Source organism: Leptidea sinapis, chromosome 16 (assembly GCF_905404315.1).
Source record: "Leptidea sinapis chromosome 16, ilLepSina1.1, whole genome shotgun sequence".
Lineage (NCBI taxonomy): Eukaryota > Metazoa > Arthropoda > Insecta > Lepidoptera > Pieridae > Leptidea > Leptidea sinapis.
The window spans coordinates 7,731,340-7,755,575 of NC_066280.1; the positions used below are offsets into that span (position 1 = coordinate 7,731,340).

General features: G+C 35.7%; 1 protein-coding gene and 1 long non-coding RNA gene across 4 annotated transcripts in view; both read left to right on the forward strand.

Annotated features, from left to right (window-relative positions):
• LOC126968680 (ATP-binding cassette sub-family G member 1) overlaps window positions 1–4,619 on the forward strand; it is a 71,189-nt gene extending 66,570 nt beyond the window's left edge. For all 3 annotated transcript variants that reach the window (XM_050813728.1, XM_050813726.1, XM_050813729.1), the window contains one exon: window positions 266–4,619. In XM_050813728.1, the coding sequence (XP_050669685.1) occupies window positions 266–766 (501 nt within the window). In that variant the 3' untranslated portion in view covers window positions 767–4,619. The remainder of the gene's footprint in view (window positions 1–265) is intronic.
• LOC126968780 (uncharacterized) overlaps window positions 1–4,619 on the forward strand; it is a 41,585-nt gene extending 36,966 nt beyond the window's left edge. Inside the window, exon 2 of the long non-coding RNA XR_007730284.1 lies at window positions 1,494–4,619. This is a non-coding gene — a long non-coding RNA (uncharacterized LOC126968780). The remainder of the gene's footprint in view (window positions 1–1,493) is intronic.
• Window positions 4,620–24,236: the final 19,617 nt, after the last annotated feature.

Genomic DNA, 24,236 nt, shown 5'->3' on the forward strand with positions numbered 1-24,236 from the left:
GAAGGGCGCCGTAGCTAGTGAAATTACTGGGGAAATGAGTTTTAACATCTTATATCTCAAGGTGACGAGCGCAATTGTAGTGCCGCTCAGAATTCAAGAATCCTGAGCGGCAATGCATTGTAATGGGTATCTATATGTAAGGCGTATCAATTACCATCAGCTGAACGTCCTGCTCGTCTCGTCCCTCATTTTCATAAAAAAAATGCATTAGTTAAACTTAAGCTCGCTCTACAAATTCATAGATCGAAGTGCGTTCTGTTTTCAGATCGTATTCAGCGGCGTGTACGTGGTGATAGTGTACTTCATGACGAGTCAACCGCTGCAAATGGACCGCTTGTTGATGTTTACCACCGTCAACATACTGACGGCGCTAGTGGCGCAATCCCTCGGCCTTCTCATCGGAGCCGCCATGAAAATAGAAACTGGAGTATACCTCGGACCCGTAACCACAATACCTATTGTACTATTCTCAGGATTCTTTGTCAATTTCAATGCAATACCTGATTACTTACAATGGTTGACGTACCTTAGTTATATAAGGTACGGTTTCGAGGGCGCCATGTTGGCTGTCTACGGCTACGATAGAGAAAAATTGAAGTGCTCCGAAGCGTACTGTCACTTCCGAACGCCGAGTTTGTTCTTGAAAGAGATGAGCATGGATAAAGCCAATTTCTGGATCGACGTCGGCGCACTGAGCGCGTTCTTTATATTCATTAGAGTAATCTCCTATCTAGTTCTAAGGTTCAAACTAAAGATGCTGCAATAGAGCACAAAGCTTCCGGCAACACTCTGCTGTGACGTTGACAGGTGACAGCTGTCAGTATATTAAACAGCGCAAATCGCATTCGTTAGTTCGATAGTTTTAGAAATAACTAGCTTGATAGTTTCGACGTAGTCGGAGTTTATACATAAGGTAGGTAAGTTAGGGTGTGATCGGGCCAATGACTTAACATTTAAGTTACTTAAATGATATTATTTTTCAATTAATCCTAACGGGTTAGTTATTGGTTCGGCGTCTGTCAAAATTACGTCAAGTAATATATTATTATGTATTTAGAGATTGTTATCTTACAAATAATTTTGTATCATCTCTTATTTTAAATTACACATTGTTTTATACTAACCAACATTGTTTAAGTGTTTGAGACCGCAATACAAATATAAGTAGTACAAATGAATTGTAATGGTAACCTGTATGCAATATGCAACATGATAATTTAGATTTAAGGTTTTAGATCATTGTAAAAGTTTTAGACCCCAGCAAGGTTCTCCAGTGGTGGTGTTGAATGTATTGAAATACTTCGTACAACTGTGTATTAATTCTGTTCACCAGTGGGAGGCTCCTTTGCACATGATGCCGGCTAGAATATGGGTACCACAACGGCGCCTATTTCTACTATGAAGCAGTAATGTGTAAGCATTACTGTGTTCTGAAGGGCGCCGTAGCTAGTGAAATTACTGGGCAAATGAGACTTAACATCTTATGTCTCAAGGTGACGAGCGCAATTGTAGTGCCGCCCACAGTTGGGGTATGGGTTTTTCAAGAATCCTGAAAGTCACTGCATTGTAATGGGCAGGACGTATCAATTACCATCAGATAAACGCAATGCATTCCGTTCACCACTCAAGAACTTTACTAATAAGGATTATAGTAGGTGCCCGCTGGCGGGGTTTTACAGTGAAGACAAATAATAAGGCAAGATATAGATTATAGAGTACTTAAACAAAACTATTTCAACAATTATGTTTGAGTTTTGCTAGAAGCCTAAAGTGCCGCTTCCAGTGAATAATTTCAAGTAGGAGATCTCTTTTAGCTTGAAAATCACGTACTGTTTAAGTAAAACCTCGATATGAGCTCTTAAGTTCACAATTTATCTTCAACTGCCACCATCACGATAATATTTTAGATTTTAATATTTAGTTTAGTAATCATAAAATCGAGTTATTTTCATTGAGCCTCTGTCAAGTCATATTACTATTAAACATCCCAGTAATAGTTATTCAATGATATTATTATTATTTTCTGGGAAAACCATTAAGTAAGGTAGCATTCTTGTAAGTAATATTTTAACTAATAGAAATCATTATATTCATGTAATATAAATAGAATATAGTATAGATTTTAGCATAAACCAGTCTTGAAAATGGTATTCAATATGTTATTAACCAGATACACGTAAGCAGAATATTAAGTTGATCCAATAAATCTTGTTTCACTCAACTTTAACATAAGTTTATTGGCAGGATTGGTTACAACATACAATAATATGAAAGTTAGTTTTGTACCAAATGAAAGCGCCACGGCGATGTACATTGAAACTATTTTGATATTTTATTGCAAATGGCCGTTGAATTGTTAATATTGTTAGAATTTTTCTTAATATGTTTGTCGAATCTATTTTGATGAATGGTAATACATTGACGGACTTATAAATAAACTTGGTATAAAGTTATACCTAAGAATAAAACAAGAATATGCAAAATGTTTACAAATAGGCATTTTGCTTATGATTGGTTTACTCGGACGTATAAAGTTTCCCGCGTTTATTTGCAAGGCTGCTTGACATTCGGAAAAATTCAGAAGCAGTATCTTTTTTTTTATTTATTTCGTGGCACGGGTTGCAAGTCCATAGGCCAAATCAGTATTGTATTGACAGCAATATAGTCAACATTTTGCAGTTGACTTGTCAAACTCTGGCTCGAGTTTGAAGACGAAAATTGGCGGAATTAACACTCAAAAAAACTCAAAACAATTGGATATTGATATAAGTTTGAAGTACGCTCACATTACAGCTAATAGCCTTTTTAAGACTGGGAGTTAAAATAAAAATATTGTGATATCTTTCAAACCTTAACCCTGTGATTGTTTAATTATGACATCTTATTTAGTATATTAAAACTAGAGCATATGATATTGGAAATTCAAAAAAATCTTGTTTTTATTAGTTTTACCTTTGCACAGGATGCCGGCTAGATTATGGGTACCACAACGGCGCCTTTTTCTGCCGTGAAGCAGTAATGTGTAAGCATTACTGTGTTTCGGTCTGAAGGGCGCCGTAGCTAGTGAAACTACTGGGAAAATGAGAATTAACATCTTATGTCTCATGGTGACGGCGCAGTTGTAGTGCCGCTCAGAATTTTTGGGGTTTTTCAAGATTCCTAAGCGGCACTGCATTGTTATGGGCAGGTCGTATCAATTACCATCAGCTGAACGTCCTACTTGACTTGTCCCTTATTTTCATAAATAAAGTTTCCAATAATAATTATGGCAGCATTTACAATAATTGCTTTATTATAGATTTTTTGTGAATATTTCATTGAAATTAATAAAACACATTCATTAATTTTATGACAAAGCAGTTTGTCTGAATTGTTTGTATGTACTGTGTGAACATTGTGCAATTTTAGATGTATAGTAATGTTTTTTTTTTCATTTTTTTCTGTGATATAACGAAGTATAATTTACTCGCCGTGGAAAATAATATATAAATATTGATTTATTTTTAATTTTTAACTTTTAATATATATAATTACTAATAATCGTAAGTAAATTTTTTTTAATGAAACTTAACTTTCATAGTGTGAAATAGTCATTTTTATGCTGTGAAGTCTGACTGTGACAGTTGTAAAAACGTCGAGAAAAATTGAGGTTCACAGTTAACCTCTATATTGAGCAACGCACTCACACTAACACAAAGTAGCATCTTGGGAGGCTTCTTTGCACAGAATGCCGGGTAGATTTAGGGTACCACAACGCCACCTATCTTTGCCGTGAAGCAGTAATGTGTTAACATTACTGTGTCTGAAGGGAGCCGTAGCTAGCGATATTACTGGGCAAATAAGACTTAACATCTTATGTCTCAAAGTGACGAGCGCTATTGTACTGATGCTCAGAATTTTTGGGCTTTTCAAGAATCCTGAGCGGTACTGCATTGTAATCGGCAGGGCGTTTCAATTACCATCAGCTGAACGTCCTGCTCGTCTCGTCCCGTATTATCATAAAATAAATCGAGTGTACGACGTAGCTTGTCACGCACGCTTAGGTAATAAACCTGGCCTATTTTCATCGGTTGTCTAGCTGCAAGAGGCTCTATCTACAGTAGACGTATAAATTATCTAAGATATTTTATACTTACAGTAGAAACTATGCAAAGAAAACCTTCTCATTTTTTTTTATATTTACTTGTGGACATATTTCACCTATCACACAGTCCAATGAATATTCTTAATATATGAGCAGAGATATATAGAATACTACACATCGTACCGTCATTATTTTATTCAGTACTTATTATTTTAAAGTATTTTTTTTTATTATGTAGTTGCATTAGATGTGTGTATGTAATTTTGACAGACATATTATGTAAGCGTAAATATATTTTTTGGGTCTATTATGATATTCCACTGTTAAAAACGTAACCCGCCATTTTGGATTTCAATGACATTGACATATGACACACTTAAACCTATATTCTGACAGTTACATCGCTACGTACAGGCCCCTCGGTTTTAATAAAATAGTTAAAAATTACGCTACATCTTTCATAGTTCTATAAGCGGTATATTAAATTTCAAGTATTTATTAATTAACAATAAACGACTGTGATTTTTATAAGGAATAGTGTGTTTTATTTCTTACCATTACTATTGCAAAATACACATATAAAAACAGTCTAAGCAACATGTACTAATTTAAATTTTAGGATGGTTTTTCACATTATAACGTATTTTATTTTTAAAATAATATTTTTAGGGTCCTATGCTGTAAAAGTAACAGCTGTTGTCTTTATAAGTTCTTTTAATAACAGAAATTAACAATATTAGAATATACTGCAGAAACTAAGGTACATAAGCAACTAAATATTTTTTTAACAAAATGAAATTTCTAAAGAAAATGAATTTATTGTGAAAGAATACGATAATATAATACAAAATATGGCCTCCTCTGCTATTCAGAACTTGTCGGCAACGATTATTCATTGAATTAATGAGACTGTTTATGTCATCTTGCGGTATTCGCTCCCAATGGAATTGTAGCAAATCCTTCAGCTGTTGGGTTGTTGTCACTCCATCCACGTCCTTCAAAACACGTCTCTGGAGGATGTCCCATGCGTGCTCGATGGGGTTGAGATCTGGCGATTGTGCAGGCCAGGGCAATACCCGGACGTTCTTTGTTGCCAAGTAGTGACTGGTTCGCCGAGCTGTACGTGAACGCGCATTGTCATTCATTAACGTAAAATCGGAGCCAAAGGTTTGTGCAAATGGATGGACTTCGGACGAACTTAGCGTTCATGTTTTTCATTTACAAAAACGAGCTTAGTTCGCCTGTTTTTCATAATACCCGCCCATACCAATAACTGTTGAGCCGCCGTATGGATGAACTTCCTGAATGCACCTGAGCCCTTCCGTATTTCCGGGCCGACGGTACAATCGCACCCTTCTTGTATCAGGCCTAAACCCGAATCGCAACTTATCGGAAAACATAATTTTATCCCATTGTTTCTGGGTCCATGTTCTGCGTTCTCTACACCATTCATTTCGACGAGTGCGATTCCCGTGACGTATCGATAAGCACCTAATTGGGCGTCGAGCTCGTAGGCCATACTCGTGCAGTCGATTTCGCACAGTTTAGGGACTTACATCAACACCACTTGAATTTTGTAGGCTCAAACTTATATCTCGAGCAGTTAACATCGGCTGGCGTCTTGCAGTCAGTTGTATGTACCGGTCTTGCCGAGTGGTTATACTCCTTTTACGGCTTGAATGTTGTTCAGCGGGTTCCCTTGTATTATTGTAGCGCTGCCAAATAAGACAAATAACTCTTCTATGAATGCCTACTACTCGGTTGGGTCGAGTTAGTAAGTCTTTTGTTGGGCGATGTATATGCTTCTACAATATGATCCCAGAAAATGTTCAAAACAAATGTTTTACGAAATTTTAAAGAATTGTTAAAAAACGTTTGTGTGGGAAAGGTTACTATAGCATTAGCGATTTTCTTAATGACACCACGGGCTGGGAATACAGCGAACACCCTCAGGCTCTTTAATTATAAATGTTTATTGTACGATATCACATTGTAATCCATATTTTATATTTAAAAAAAAAGCCCGCTGAGTTTCGGGCGCCCATTCTTCTCAGGTCTGAGGCAGTCTCTTTTGAATGGGTGGTAGTTTTTGACGTTCAATAAGTGATTTTAAATCCTATTTTCAATAAAAATATTTGAATTTCAATTTGAATGCCTATCATCTAACAATTAAATTTTGTCGCTAACTTTATTTAAATGGCTGGTAAAATTATAAAATCAAGACTAAACGTACCATTAAAAATCACTTAAATTCAAACAAATTCTCTTTCATTTAATTTTATGAAAAAAAAAAAAAAACAAAACATATTCGATTTTTTTTTACAACCAGCCAGTATGTCATCAATAACAAAAAAGTTTACATACCTATGCACTTTGAATGAATAAAGACTTAGAAATTATTTAATATAAATGGTAAATTTGTAATATCATGCATGTTGCTTAGACTTTTTTGATGTGTGTAGATTAAAACTACGACAGTTTAAAACAACCCTGAGTCGGCTATAGAGTAAACTAATTTAACGAATCTTATCTATGGGTGAAACCATCAATTTGTTTTATTCAAGTATGAGTTAACCTAAATTTAAATACCGCATTTCCTACCTCATAACGACAGAATGTTTGAGTTTGTTTGTTTAAGAGTTCACAGAGCTCCGTGTAAGCGTGTTGCTCGAAATAAACTGCCCGCTCGGTTTCCGAAGTACTTTTAAGGGCAGTTTATTCGATAGCGCTATTGGTTCGAAAACCCACAAAAGTATGTTTCTGAACGACGCAACACTAGTTAAACTATAATTAACTTAACTGACCAATGTGTGCTGCTTAACTGTTCCATAACTTTATTTGATGTTTCATTTCAATTTTAGATTATAATATAAATAATAAAGTGCCTACCTCTGTATTTCAAATATATTAGCAGTATTGTTATTCGTGAAAGTTAAAAAAAAATATTTTTCGGATTACGGCATAATGGAATTTCCGAACAGTTCCTCAGAATCTGATTTGAAGTTATTAAAGGAGTTTATTTCCAATATATTAAGTACCAAGAAACTTAAGACTTAGGAGGAATCCTTTTTAAATGTATTCAGAACAAGAATTTAAATAAAGGTATCGCTTTGATAAGAATACTGTGCTTCATATTAGTAACGTGATTAGCCCTGTTCTAGCTCGCGTTATGTACCACCAATACACATTATCTGATTTAGAACAAATTATGTATTCAGAAGCGAAGTGTTAACCGACGCTTATCATATACATAACTTTAACGGACCAATAGCTAATAAAAGTTTACCAGAGAGCTTCAGAAACCGGGCATCAAACGTCTTAAATGCAACTCTAGCTCACCCTTCTAGTGGTTTTCGGCTTGAAATACGCTCTATAGATTTCAGTCTTAATCCGCAAATTCTTAAAAAATCAGGCAAATCTTGAAGTCATCGCTCTCTCGGGTGTCTTTTGCGCACGTGATCCTGAAGAGAAACTGGGTAGCTACCAAAGCAATTACATGGTTAATGGGCACTTAGCCAATATGGGTCTCAGTAAATACAGTTTGCGGATTGTACCGCGTAGCCACTTTAACCATACATTCTCATATACTTTATTCTACGCCTCGTAAAAGTAACAGGAGTAACAAAAGTACTAGAGTTTGTTCTGCTCGAGAAGGGCGTGGGACCCCACCTCAAAGTACCTTAAAGACTGGATAGAGTCTTCACAAAAGGTTTTGTCAGAGGAGTGCACATTACTAGTTGGTATGTTTTATTTTAAGTGGTTTTATCTAACTTATTGACTTAAATAAACAGCGTGACTGTTCGAAATATATGTTATACAAGCTGCTTGAGATATTTGTTTAGCTATTTATGTTTGTTTATTTTACTACACTAAACTCATTAATCCTTTCCGGTTTGATTTGATTTATAACCTCAAAAACTTTAATACAACTTATAAGTACAGTTTGGGAAATATGGGGTAACTACTTGCGGGCAAGAGGGAAAGTAGTTTCATTATCGAGTGAGCCTCTTACCCTTTGTCCCCTCTTATATATAAAACATCAATTATTAGATGGGGTAAGAGAGCAGCGTTATTACAACAAAAATATTTGAGAAGTTGACATCCTCAACCAGCTTATTGAATATTATAGGATGTCGGAGGCTATGAAAGACTAATAGTTACTAATTCATATCTCAGACTTTGCTGTTATCGCATGAAAGCCGGAGACTTCCTGTAGTTTCGAGTAGATTTAGCTGACATTCTCACGACCAGCACTACGACTTTTTCTGTAGCCTTAGCTAACTGAGGAAGGGTAGGGGAACACGTATTATCGCAAACGATTTGACCATTTGTTAGTTTTTTTAGAGGCGTATTTTTTGTAACTTATTTATTTATTTTACTCAGTAGGAAATTTTATTGGAAAAAATGTCTGCAAATACTTATTAGGTACCTACTACAGAGACTATTTTTGAGACGTTAAGATGTTAAGTCTCATTTTCCCAGTAATTTCATTAGCTACGGCGGCGCCCTGAAAGGCGACACACAGTAATGTTTACACATTACTGCTTCACGGCAGAAATAGGCGCCGTTGTGGTTCCTACCCATAACCTAGCCGGTATCTTGTGCTAAGGAGATTCCCATTGATGGTAAGGACTGATCATATTCCGTTTGCTAAAGATGGTAAAAAGTCGTATATTTGCTGTGTTGTAAGTTTGACTTAAGCAGGATATCAACTAAACTAAAGTAGATCCTGTAGATGGAACCACAACCTGACAGTTGAACAAGACATACCAAAATTTATGATCCATGCGTTACCCGCTCGTAACCGTAACCCTCTCGAGTTACGGCTCGTTCATAAATTTTGGTTACAAATTTAATTTGTTTAATTAATCCCAGAAGTGAGGGAAATCAATTTAAAAATAAAAATTTTTTTAGATTTGAAAGAGCGACATCTCAAGTCAATTTCCTAATATGCAAGGCGTTGAGCAAGCTATCAACTGTAAAGTAAATGGAGCCTCAACCAGAGAATTGAACAAGATATACCAAATTAACAATCCATGCGTACTCGAACGGTTAGCTCAGGATTCGAGTCCCGCGTTGTTCAAAATTATGGTAGCAAATAAATTGTACCATTATAAATAGCCGATTCAGAAACATTCAGTATGGCCCATGTATTATACTACAAATATCTATAAACGCGCACTTGTAAACGAGAACAAGAGACGGAAGATATGAAGGAGATATTGAAAGGAGAGTGACTGCGGAAAACTGTGTGAATGGAGCGCTGCATGCCTTTATGAACGGCCAGACTTTGCCAAAAGAAGCGCGAATGGCTGTCCTTAATGGAGTGCTTGTCGGCACGTTAATGTACGGAGGTGAGAGCTAGGTATGGCAGAAGAAAAATAGAAGCAGAATTAACCCAGTTGAGATGCGGTCACTGCGTAGTTTGTGTGGGGTATGACTGATTGATAGAATTCCGAATGCGGTAAAATGTGCGCGCTGTGGTCCGAAAGAGGATGTTGTGACAAGGACTGAGGAATCCTGAAATGTTTTGGACACGTGGAGCGAATGAGTGAAGAAAGAATGATTTACCAAATATATAAGGCAAGTGTGTGTCGGCAACTCGGTCGCGGGAGTATTCGTAGGACATTCATCGACTAAATTGAGGACGTTTTGAGAAAAGGAAAGGTCCGAAGTACCCGCAACCGGCGAGCATGTATTAAAAGAGTAATAAATGTAGGGGAAGCGCGTGAGATTTGTAAGGATAGAAGCAAATGGCATTCTATTGTCTCTGGCTACCCCGACGGGAACAAGGCGTGAGTGTATATGTATGTATGTACTTATAAATGGAAACACGCAATCATGTTATTTTTCTTTGACACACAAAATATTTTGTATCATTCTACAAGGGTTATTATTTATTCTATAAACGAAAGTTATAAATACTTAAAAGCTTACAATAAAACCATTTGACTTTGTATCGCTGAACGAACTCCATGTTAATTTTGTTCTTTATAGTTGAGATTAAAGCGTGTTTTTATATTTTTTTACTTTATTTTTTTTCCTTAAATAATCATATATGGCCACAAATACTTATATAGTATCGTTTTTACACTTTTTCACAACGCACGACGTCATTTTTAAAATATTTTATTGAGACGCAAACTGATCTGTCACAGACGATGACAATTCTCATAATGGCCGCCTATCAGCCTGTAGTAGTATAAGTGTGTGAGGCTATGTATGTACACGTTAATCGGCTTGATTTGGTGCTACACTGTTATGTACACTACACGAAGTCCTTATTTTCTTACTAGTCCGTGCCTACTTGATTACCTATTTTTTCGTGATCTAATTTACATATTGTGGACAATAACGCTTTTGACGCACTCCAGCTAACTTTTTACATTTAATATTAAATAATCATTCCGAATTGTTTAAAGGCCAAGATTTCCTTTTATATTTATTTAGAAGCTTAATTTAAGACATTCAAATTCAAATATTTATATTCAAAATAGGATTCAAAATCACTTATTGAAAGTCAAAAACTAACACCCATTCAAAATATACTGCTTCAGCCCTGAGGAGGATGGGTGCAAGAAACTCGGGGTTTTTTTAAATAAAAATATGGATTACAATCTAATATTGTACAATAAACATTTATAATTAAAAAGCCTGAGGGTGTTCGCTTCATTCCCAGTCTGTGGTATCATTAAGAAAATCGTTTATGCTATAGTAACCATTCCTACACAAACGTTTTTTAACAATTCTATTTACAACATAGTACGGTAGAATGCTTATTATTCATATTTTCTGTTCGAATATAAATAGAATAATTTTATTCATTACCTACATTTATATCATATAAATTTATATTCATAAAATGGTTCATATCGCTTTCTATAAGCGAAAACTACCATCCATCCGAAAATTTATTCCTCACACCTGAGAAGAACGAACGCAAGAAACTGAAACCTCATGTTATAGTAACCCTTACCACATAAACGTTTTTTAATAATTCTATTGAATTTCGTAACATATTTATTTTGTGCATTTTCTAGGATTATGTTTTAAAAGTAAACACATCACCCACCAAAATACTTACTATCTCGAATGGCCATAAATAGGTCGCGCAACTCTCCAAACATTGATGCACTGTCGAGTGGAATAGTTCATAGATGTGCTCTCAAAATTCAATTCTGCCTTGGTCTGGGAGTGCGCCCCCGGGAACTGTTTACACGAGTTACGAGCCCATTAGGATGTCGGGCGGCCGCAGATGGCTTGACTTTTGTGGCCAGTAACTATTAACTTCAGAGTAGTTATATAAATAATAAACATACATTCAGTATTTATAATAAGCGTTGAGCTCCCCAATTTTATTAATAATATTAATAAAGCATTGGAAATAATAACAGTGCTTAAGTTTGTATGTGCAAAAACTCTAAAAAAGCGCATGTAAAGGATGGGAATGACCTTATTCAATTATCTTAAATAATCTATTGTAATGATATCAAATTCAAGAAATTTTATGAAATAAATATAGTCTGTCATGATAAATACCTTCTATTATATGTAGTTATTTGAGTATTAGTATTTGCATTTCTTGACAATATGGTTAAATTCAAATTCAAAAACACTTTATTCATGTAGGTCACAGAAATGACACTTATGAATGTCAAAAAAAAATTGTTACTTATTGAATTTACCGCTACTTCGTAAAGGGTTGAGCTAATGAGAAGAATAGCAAGAAACTCATTGCCACTCTTTTAAGTCAAGATATACAATTTAGTTGTTTTACAAATCATTTCAATTACAATATATGCAAAGTGACGCAACAAAAATACTCAAATGTTAAAAACTTAAAGGCTTACATGAGTAAGTCAGAAAAAGAAAAAAAAAGTAAATTAATACTTATAAACACAAGAGTTATTGAGTATAGTAGATGCATCAATCCACACATACCGTAAATATATAGAGGCATTATGTGAGCATTTCATAAAATAAAATATATAATAACTTTAACTTTAAAGGAAATAATAATAATAAAAAAACACACCAAGCAGACCTCCCGGTAACAAGATCATCCAGTCCCCACGAGTAGCACCCGTTCACGAGCATGACGCATGGACCAGCCATCGCCTCCCTCGACCATATTTTAGGGAAGGGAACGACCCGCCCCACGTCGCTGCCACAAGCAGAGGCATTTAAGCGAGCATGACGATACCTGTCACGAGAAATCTACTGAATAACAAAACAATTCAAGTTCATCTACATATTATGCAATACTTACTAAATGCCTCTACTTACAATTTTGTTTCAAATTACATAACTCATGATAATGATTATTAAAATTGATTAAAAAACAGAAACAATATTAGTATTTAAATTATATAATTGCTTAATATGGTTAATTTTTTAAAGAGGCATGGCACTCTAAAGTAAGCACCTTGAGAAGAATGATGAGATATATTAATAAAAATAAAATGTATGGTATTTATTTTAAGTAAAAATATTAATAATTTTAAGTTTCTTTCATCAAAACGCCGATTATCTACTAGTTACAGATTACAATTTTTTCCAGTGGCAGGTCCCTTTGCACTTTCGGTCTGAAAGGCGCCGTGGCTAGTGAAAATACTAGGCAAATGAGACTTAACATCGTATGTCGTAAGGTGACGAGCGCAATTGTAGTGCCGCTTAGAAATCTTGGGTTTTTCAAGAATCCTGAGCGGCACTACAAAGTAAGGGCAGGGCGTTTCAATTACCATCAGTTGAACAGCCTGCTCGTCTCGTATTTTCATTAAAAAAAAACAACAGCTAAGAGGAAGAAAACTTCTATAAGATTATTACCTAATTCTACGAAAGGATACGAGCCAATAAAATGGATGAGTATGATCAGTCTGTTATCTTGGAGCTTGGAACTGGTCGACCTGGCAAACTTCTGGAGAGAAAGGGCGTTACCCCTCAAGGAGCCATTTCTTATCGGCCTTACTCGTAAATATAAGATGGGCAAGGAAAAAGAAAATTAAAACTCAAAGCTAACCCAACAAATACTAAGGTATCTTTAGAATACTCTGACACAATACCGTAAAAGTATATAACGGTAAAAGTGTCATTACAAAAAAGCAACGCGAATTTCCTGAACAACATAAAGAGTGTCAACCACCGAAACCAAAACCTAGGTATATTTGCTAGGTATATGGACATAAGAAAATTAAAAAGAATTTTCCACCATAGCAAAACCTGATCCTTAAAGACCTCAATTGAGTTTTAATCCACGACGAGTTGCATGTAGATCAACGGACTAACTCGTCATCAACCATAGATACTAAAGAACTAGTAGTACTAAAAAGGTTACATTAATTTTAAAACCGCACTAGGTTTTCATTGGCGTTTCGAACTTTCGTATAAAGCTCTTAGAAGCTTAATAATGTAAAGAACATTGAAATGAATGAACAGGTAGGTAAGTACTTAACTAGTTACTTTGAAAATAGTGGATTTTCCTACAAACTTTCAGGCGCTAATTTTAAAGTTAGTTTTCATTTAAGCTTCGTCGTTGGCTTCGGTAACAAGCTCTGCCTTAATCAGCAAGCCATTCATTTTAGCAATTATTCATTAAGCAACATTACGTGTCTGCTACGAATGTATTTGAATAAAAAAGGTATTCAAATATCATAAGCATTAAGTATTTTTTAATGAATACATATGAAATAAATTAAAGATAATTTTTTAATTAAGCCCTTAATGTTAAGACATCCTTGCTAGCGATGGCAGGCCATAAGTCACATGGCAAATCTTTTTATCACGCTTTTATCAGCTTGGTATGTATCGCTCTGAGGGCAATGGAGCTATGCTCGGAGTTTCCCTGCGAGATCGAAGCAGGAATGCAGAGATCCGAAGGAGAACCAAAGTCACCGACTTAGCGCAAATGATTGCGAAACTAAAGTGGCAGTGGGCAGGGCACATAGTTCGACGGACAGCTGGCCGTTGGGGCAGTAAAGTCCTGGAATGGTGACCAGGTACCCCAAGACGCAGTATGGGTAGGGCTACCGCAAGATCAAATCAAATCAAATCAAATCAAAATCAGTTTATTCAAGTAGGTCACGAAAATGACACTTATGAATGTCAAAAAAAAATATTTTTCTTATTGAATCTACCGCTACTTCGTAAAGGGTTGAGCTAATGAGAAGAAGTAGCAAGAAACTCATTGCCACTCTTTTATATCAAGATTTACAGATCATTTCAATTACAATATAATATATAAAATGTAAAATGATGCAACAAATACACTCAAACGTCAAATAGTCAATGTCTTACACGAGTAAGTCAAAAAAAAAAATGTAAATTAATACAAAAGTTATTGAGTACAGTAGCTGCATCATCCACATACACCATAAATCAATAAAGGTATTCTGTGAGCATTTTATAAGCGATTATAAATAAATAAACATGTATATATCCATACATATATATATATACACAATAACTGATGGACCGACGATCTGGCCAAGATCGCCGGTAGGTACACGTTGGATGAGGGCAGCGCAAGACCGATCGTCGTGGAGATCTATGGGGGAGGCCTTTGTCCAGCCGTGGATGTCTTCCGGCTGATGATGATGGTGATGATGTATCTATGTACCGGAATCTTTGATCGTCATTTATACGTACTTTAAACAGTCGGATTAACTTGAAACTATGAACACTTATCAAAAACCCATGTCTCATTTTTCTTAACAGGACCTTCAAGACTAGCTACTTTTTATGTCGACGATATCCGGTGTGTCTATATGGGACAGACCAAAGCACGTGTAGGATGCGCACATCAAAAAGTAAATTATGCGTTGCTCAAAAGTTATCATCGTTTAAAGACTAAAAAGTATAAATAAAATAATTATTTTAATTAATTAATAATTAATTTTTAATGGAATAGGAGGACAAATGAGCGTATGGGTAACCTGGTGTTTAGGGATCACCGCTGCCCACACTCTCCCACAGCACCAAAGGAATCACAAGAACGTTGTCGGCCTTTAAGGAAGGTGTAGACGCTTTTTTTGGAGATAAACATGTCGTATCGTCCCGAAAACACCGCACAAGGAAGCTCATTTCACAGTTTTACCACCACACATCTTCCGCCACACATCCAGATGGTGGGGATAATATTCTTATTTTTGGCGTGTCGTGCGTAGGTGGAATTCGGTGGCAGGAATCAGATGAAACTGCTCTTCGGAACGGAACACTCCCCGTGATAAAGCGATAGAAGACACACAATGAAGCGACGTCTTTACACAAAGACAAGTGATCCAGCCGTTCACAGAGCACCAGGTTAATACAATTGGTGTAAATAAAAAAAATATTTACAAAATGGCTACTTATACAAATATCTTCCGTCAATACATTTCTTTTGCTATACTAGAAGAATCAGAGAAGCGTTAATATCTCATTAATTGCAGTATGTTGACGATTTTAAGTAAAGGTGAATAATAATTTTCATGACTGGCTATAAGATTCTTGTAATTTGTTCTTTTTATTAAGTAAAACATCTTCGACATTCAAAAGTCAGTTTTTCGACCTCGAATGAATGTTATTTTGTGTGTTTGAAGAATCAGTAATTTTCTATTGAAATGATTTATTCTCAGTGCTCTGTGAACGACTGGATCACTTGGCGTTGCGTAGAGAAGTCGCTTCATTGTGTGTCTTCTACCGCATTTATCACGGGGATTGTTCCGAAGAGCTGTTTAAGCTGATTCCTGCCGCCGAATTCCACCTTCGCCACAAGTTAGGATATCATCCTCACCATCTGGATGTGGCGGTCCTTTCTTCCACATACTACAAAGCTGTGAAATGAGCTTCCTTGTGTGGTGTTTTAGGGACTTCAAAAAAAGCGCGTACACCGTCCTTAAAGGCCGGCAAGGCTCCTGTGATTCCGCTGGTGTTGCAAGAGATTGTAGGCGGCGGTGATCACTTAACAACAGGTGACCCGTAGGCTCGTTTATCCTCCTATTCCATAAAAAAAACACCGTTATTTGATTAAAGGGTATCTTTGCTTGCAAAACTATCTGGTCGAAGTAAGAACTTAACATCAAGTAAGTACAACTTAGTAATTTCGTCAATTCGCATGCCTGCTACGTAGAGCGGTTTCACGAGACTGCGGCGGGTAATTCGGGAGAGCAGACCAATTAGCTGATGAGTGTTTGCGAACCGAATATAAATAGAAACGGCTCGACCATAGACTATATTCGTGTATAGACAATCTGACAGCCTGATAATCCGTGAACAATTTTGATTTGACAATGTATTCGTTAGCTCAAATTTAAAGTATATTTATTTTCTCTCACAATCTGTAATCTATATACCTATCTATAAACTATTCATAAAAATTTAGATACGATTCGAATTGTGAGAGACCGGTGCTTGTAGAGTTTGGGTGTAGTGACTTGGTGTGTAGATGAAAACTGTAGTGCATAGTTTCTCAACCTTATTTTGCTCACCGCCCACTTTGAGAATATGTTTTTTTCTAGAGTATTTTCGTGTATTTTTTTGCCTTTTTAGACAATATTTTTTAATCTACCCACGCCCCATCTGTGCCATCTCAATGCCCCCTAATTTTCTCTGGATCTTCTACTGCCCCCTCTCAAACGCCCACAAGGGGGCGTTACCGCCCACGTTGAGAACCTATGCTGTAGTGGATATTGTGTTGTAGATTTTTTTTATCTATATTATGTCCACATATAAAACGGAGATAGGATACAATAATGAACAGAATAGACTCACCTTGAGGATGGCTTTTTGAGCTTTTTCTACTGTTATCAGTTGGGTTCTTGCACCTAAACTAGAGATACGCACAAGGCATGGTAAAAAATCTTCATAAGCTTAGGATCTGCAGCAAGACGAATATTTTTAAATAAGGCTAACAGCTTACGAATACGTGTGATTAAAAGAAGAATATGTGATTAAAAAGTCAATTTACTATCGAAAATGTTAGCTAAATATTTTTCTGTCAATAATTATTGGACAATTACATGAACAGGAAGTGGAATGGGCAATACAGGAACACGAATCCTACTAATATTATAAATGTGAAAGTTTGTATGTCTGGATGTATGTTTGAACTTCTTTAACGCAAAATCTACTGAATAGATTTTGATGAAACTTTACAATAATATAGCTTATGCACCAGAATAACAAATAGGCTATAATTTATAAAACAATAGTGTGAATTTTACAAAATATAAAAGAAGTATGATTGTTACTAATGAATACAGCTAGCGCCATCTCTTATCAACTAGCAAAGAAAAGATCAATACAATTTATATGGCAAAACCACGTTTGCCGGGTCAGCTAGTAAGCTATAATATTGAAACCATCTACTGACAGTTGGAAATATTTAAGTCAGTGGTTGAACATTATTTAAAATACGAAGGAGCTAATGCCAAGCGTATGTTTATTATTACTTGAAGAGAGTGGGTATTTATCAAGTCCTAATGATTCCTAGTAATACCGCGTCCAAAATTGAACTTCGACGTTCGCCAGTCAAATTTATAGCTGCAGCCATTACGAAGCACAGTATCTTCTTGACGCGAGTGTTACAAAATCATCTGGTGGCAAAGTGTAGTCGTCAAAGATTGTGTTAAGCTTATGCATAAGTGGGCTGCAATCGCAGAGTAGATAAAGAGGCGGTTCATTAGCCTCAAGCGTGGCTTAGTGTATACGACTTGTCAACCAAAATCGGTTACAATAACAATAAATTCGCCTTCCTTTTCTATCTTGCTGTATCTACCAGTGGGAGGCTCCTTTGTAAAGGAAGCCAGCTACATTATGGGTACCAAAACGGCGCCTATTTCTACCGTAAAGCAATTAAGTGTTAATCATTACTGTGTTTCGGTCTGAAGGGCGCCGTAGCTAGAAATTACTGGGCAAATGAGACTTAACATTTTATGTCTCAAGGTGACGAGTGCAATTGTAGTGCCGCTCAGAATTTTTGGGTTTTTCAAGAGTCCCTTATTTTCATAAAAGAAAATCTCCGTTCAAGATATTTTTCTTTCTCGCAGGCTTTGTTCGTCTATACGAGCGTATAAAGTCTATGGGCTCGACTAACATACGCTAACTTATTTATACGAGGCGTTATTTATTCCACGGAATTATTTACGCGGAGTAGTGAACATTACGAACATTAATATTAGCTCATCTTCGATGTGGCAAATTGATATTATGATAGAATATGTTTTCGTTTCAACTTTCTTATACGGTCAAATGAGGATGGGAGTTAACTGAAAATAAGTGCAAACAGCACCATAGTCCTTAACGGGTTAGGTGTTTAAGTTTTTTTCTAAGATACCAGTACCTTACCTTCTACATCCCTTACCTTCTTTCTAAAATATCTTTGAAAACACATTTGAGTTTTGGACTTCAACTACCGGTAGGTAAATCATGTCTCCGGAAATTTGGCCCGAAATCTTCGATTGATAGACGACTAAGCGATACCACCACTTGAGCATAAAACGCTGAGGGAAAATATTCTGCGGCTCGGGTTCGTATACCGCATCAACCATAAATTTTTGGTTAAAGACTTAATAATTTTTTTCTTATAATGTATTTATGAGCATATTTTTTATTGAGCATCTTGGTGATCCCGGTTATGCTAAATCATTGAAATCCAAATAAAAACGTGACGCGGGACGTCTGTCTTTTATATATACATACGTTACATTGCAACGTGCGCTTGCAGAGCTGCGGATATTGAGGGACTTACGCAATAACAGTTTGCAAAATACGAATAAATTATGAATCGAATAGTGAAAAGTGATCCTTAGATATTTTTTTTAAAATCAGCACTTTAGATAAAAAACAGACTTCCGAGGAAATATTGTAATATTATGATTAACAAAAAAGAAGTTTTCGCAGTTAAAAACACCTTTAAGCATTATATCACATCCACCGTTCCGATTAATACTACGCGGAGTCACTGGTGTCACTACTTACTCGCTGGTAGTCTTAAAGGCACCTGTTAGGCGACATGTTTAACGAGGCTTTGTCATTTCCAATACCTTCTTATCGATTCTTGATATGTGTGAACTTCAGTATATGAGATATCTTTAAGGTGCTGATAATTACAGGAAGAGATGATATTATATGAATAATGACGCGACATCTTCACAACGCTCGACAGTTTGAGTAGCTCTGGTTGGCACAATTTAACGAACAAACAACGAATCACAAATTACTTAATTTAAAAATATTTTTATTTTATTTGCTTATTATAGCGAATTTCTCAATGATTCACAATTTAGATCTAAACGACAAATAAACTTGTTATAAACTTATTTTTTTCATTTCATCATTAATTTGTAGTCATAAGATGTTACAAGTCACAATAAAAGTTCTCCATTCCTTGCTGGCATGCTGTGGCGTACAAATATATTATATCTGAGCATATATACCAAGAATATGCCAAATGTTCACTATATCGCTTACAACACTGTCTATACAATGATAATTATGAAGTTTTCCGAATGTCAAGCAGACTTGCATAAACGCGGGAAAGGTTATACGTCCGAAGAAACCAATCATGTCTATTTCTAAACATTTTGCATATGCTTCGATTACCTATTCTTTTTTTTTAAATTTGAAAATAAGCGACGAGACGAGCAGGTCGTCCAGCTGATGGTAATTGATATGCCCTACCCATTACAATACAGGCTGCTCAGAATTCTTAAAAAACTCAAAAATTCTGAGTGGCTCTACAATTGCGCTTGTTAGAATGGTTAAAATACCAAAATAACACTTTCTAGCCTCATTTAATATTCACATGGGGTAACGCTATTAGATTATTAATAGGTACTAAAAGGGATAATAATATCAGAACAGAAAATAGAATAATATAATGAATAATAATAAGTACTTAACTCTGAAGTGTCCGTTCGGTGCGGCAGCTACGAGCCAACTGTATCTAAGCAACACTGCGCCGAACCAACGAAACCTTAGTAGACTTAGGTTGACAATTCTAGCTGCTTGATCGCTGATTGGCTGCTCAACAGCCAATCTGGAACAAGCTCTTATTAGCTGTATTGACTTTTAAATACAATTGAGCTACTTTTTAGTTTTAAGATGTCTAAATATATTTTATATATATTTATTCAGAGTTATTAACCTCTTTATTGTTATTAAATAATTACGCAAAAGCTTAATAAGCTTATTAATCTAACAAGATTAACACAAAAGATGTTAAGTCTTCAGACCGAAACACAGTAATGTTTACACATTTCTGCTTCGCGACAGAAATAGGCGCCATTGACCACAATCCCATACGTACGTATACGTACCCATAATCTAGCCGGCTTCCTGTTCAAAGGACCCTCCCACTGGTAGAAGGTATAACTTTATACCAAGTTTATGTGTAAGGCCGAAAGCTGTTTAGGTAGCTTGTTTATTCTCGTTGACAAAGCTTATCTGAGAATTAATATTCTATAGGGTTCCTTAACTACCAGATAAAATGGTTCGAAATGATACAGTATCACTAGACTAGCAGAGCAATAAGCATTGAAAAAATCTGAACTATACATTATCTGCAATATATGGTAATAAACTGATTAACAACGAAAACTAATTTTTATATGTTTTATGAAAATAAGGGACGAGACGAGCAGGACGTTCAGCTGATGGTAATTGAAACGCCCTGCCCATTACAATGCAGTGCCTCTCAGGATTCTTGAAAAACTCCAAAAATTCTGAGTGGCACACAACTGCGCTCGTCACCTTTAGACATAAGATGTTAAGTCTCATTTGCCCAGTAATTTTACTTGTTACGGCGCCCTTCAGACCAAAACACATGTTAACACATTACTGCTTCACGGCAGAAATAGGTGCCGTTGTAATATTTTAATTAAACTATTTTATTTCCCGGGAAATTAATTCGTGTACGTTCTATTAATAAAAGTTACTCGCAGTAAAACGTAACTACGCCCTCGGGACGGGTTATCTTGTCAGGGCTGCAGAGGCGACGTATATGTCGGATCTCTATCTAACTGCGTACAAATAGGAGACCGCTTACCCGATGATATACTGCTTGTGTATTTGATACTGCTTAACTAATATGCAATCTCACTAACATTGAATGACCACATTAATGAAGATATCCCGTGAGAATGAAAATGCCAATCATAAGTATTGGTCTCTTCATAATTTATACGCATTTCTTCACTTTTAATGCCTTTCCAACAGAAAAAACCAATAAAAAAACACCTTATCACTATTAGTGTAACGGATAGCCCTAACGGAGGTTTGTCTCCTATCATCCCTAAGTGGTAAAATATGAATCGGTCACTCATGCTAGAATGTATAGGAGTAGCCGACAAACGGGTAAAATTCTAGATAGTATGCGTGCATGACAGGTAGTTTGTGAACTTCTGGAACGGGATAAGCTGGTTGGAGAAGCCGACAAATCCTGCATGCCAAATGGGTCCAAATAAAGACCCTAATTGCGGAAACAGAATTCAATAAAGAAAGAATAAAATCTCATAAAAAAGGTAGATATATCAGGAAGGTACCCGCAGCCCAGAACAATACAAAATTTGATTACAACATATAGTAAAATATTTTATTATTTTAAGTGTCATTCAGGTATCATATTCGTAGTCTTGAGTTCAATTATTTTTAATAAATCGATACAATGTTCATATCATGGCATGGCATATGGCAGTTTCAGTAATAATAATTAAACTCTGGTCTTTTTCATCCAACTATCAGCTACAATCATCCGACTAGGTATGAAAAATTTAGAGCAGCTCGAATTCATAAATCCAGTGTTCACATTGTGTAGGTCATTGTTTTTCAATTTTATTTATTACGCGACTCCATTACAGCTTGAAAATTTTGCCGAGCCCCTTCTCAATCAGATAAATACTCGATCCATAATTATACAAATGATTTGAGATTTCTTTAGTGTTAATTCCGCCAATATTTGTCTTTAAACATCCTCAGGACGTGTTGTCTCGCCAAAATTGAGTTAATTTATAATTTTATTTTAAGCATAATGCACAATAATTTTATGAACAAAGCACAAAAATGCTCAACGTGTTTTGGATAAAAAGATACAAGAATATTCAGAGGTGGTAAGGGAAGCTATTAAGTTATTAGTACCATTCGCCACTTCATATCTGTTTGAACTGACAGTCTCTTCAATGGTGGACATGAAAACTAAAAAAAGAAAAACTTCAATGATCTCATTTGCCCAGTAATTTCATTAGCTACGGTGCCCTTCAGACCGAAAGACATTGTAATGTGTAAACATAACTGTTTCACGACAGAAAAAGGCGCCGTTGTGGTACCCATAATCTAGCCGGCTTGCAGATAAACAATGCAGATAAAGAAATTGAAACTTTTTTTAAAATGTGACTGTAATATAATTGATGGGAATAACTTTGTTATTGAAGCATTATAGCAAGGTAATTATTATTGGAGTACTTTAATATTGTATGAAACTAAAATTTCAGTTTTATTACAACCTTCGAATTTGTTGTTTTCTTTTATAATTATCGACAAATTTTGTTATGCCGCTATAGTTTTTTTTTAAATAAGGGACGAGACGAGCAACACGTTCAGCTGATTGTAATTGATACGCCTTGCCCATTACAATGCAGTGCCGCTCAAGATTCTTGAAATACCCAAAAATTCTGAGTGGCACTACAACTGCGCTCGTCACCTTGAGACATAAGCTGTTAAGTCTCATTTGTCCAGTAATTTCACTAGCAACGGCGCCCTTCAGACCGAAACACAGTAATGTTTACATATTACTGCTTCACGGCAGAAATAGGCGCCATTGTGGTACCCATAATCTAGCCAGCATACTGGAAGCTTACCAGTGGGAGGCCACTGGTAAAATAAGTAAAAATTTTGGTGAACAAATAAGTTTAACTTAATAAATTTTAATCTGTATCACAAATCAAACTCTTGCTTAACTACACTCCCAAAAGCTAATCCAAATTCGGTCAAAACATTTGTTTATTTAGGGACGCCGGGAGCAAACCGTAATCTGTTGTTAAATTTTCAACTATCGGCTTTATAAACGCCCCGGGTGATTTAATCTCAGTTATCGATTTAATATACTGCATACACACTTATAGTTATGTAGCCCAGGGACTTAACATATTTCAGTGGTTCTTGATTTTATAGGCTCTATAAGGTTGCTACGAAAGTAGTGATTAAGTATCGACTATCGAACAGATTCGCGAGTCTGATCTTCAGAGTTCCAATCTTATGGGAGTGGGAGGCTCCTTTGCACGGGATGCCGGCTACATTATGGGTACCACAACGGCGCCTTTTTCTGCAGTAGAGCCTTAATGTGTAAGCATTACTGTGTTTCGGTCCGAAGGGCGCCGTAGCTAGTGAAATTACTGGCCAAATGAGACTAAACATCTTATGTATCAAGGTGACGAGCGCAGATGTAGTGCCACTCAGAATTTTTGGGTATTTCAAGAATCAGCTGAACATCCTGCTTGTCTCGACCCTTATTTTTATAAATAATAAATAAAATACTTAAAGGACAATCAAGGGAACTCCTAATGATAAAACTTCACCTAGCTGTCCGTCCGTTTGTCTGTCACATTTATTTTTATATCTCATAAGCCTTCATTAGTTAGAAAGCTGAAATTTGTGACAATGTATGTATAACTATGTCTGCTATAATAACAAATAATAAGTAACAAAATATTAAATATAAAAATAAGGTATCAGAAATAAAAATAAATTTATTCTCTATGAACTTTTGAAGTAGCTACAGATATTAAACAGGTATATTGTAACGCCAATGGTTTCGGGTAGTAATTACCACTAAAATAGAATTTACTTACTAAAAACACATTCTGTTTTAAACCCGATTAAAAATTAAGTTCATGTGAAAATCAGACATATATTGTAAGCAGAAAGCAATTCCTGGAACCCTTTGCTTAACCTAAAGCCAAGGCTATAAAAATATACACTTTAAAAACTCTTGCAACTTTATTGTAAAATCGTGTGAGAAACAGGAGTTGAACAAACTATAATGAGGATTGGAAAACATTTTATACACTTAATTAATACCATTTTTCGGGAATATATATTAAATTAATTGAATGAAAAGTGGGATGCATACACATAGCCTTGTCTTTTTGCCCTAATAATGAATAAAAAAATAAAATTATAA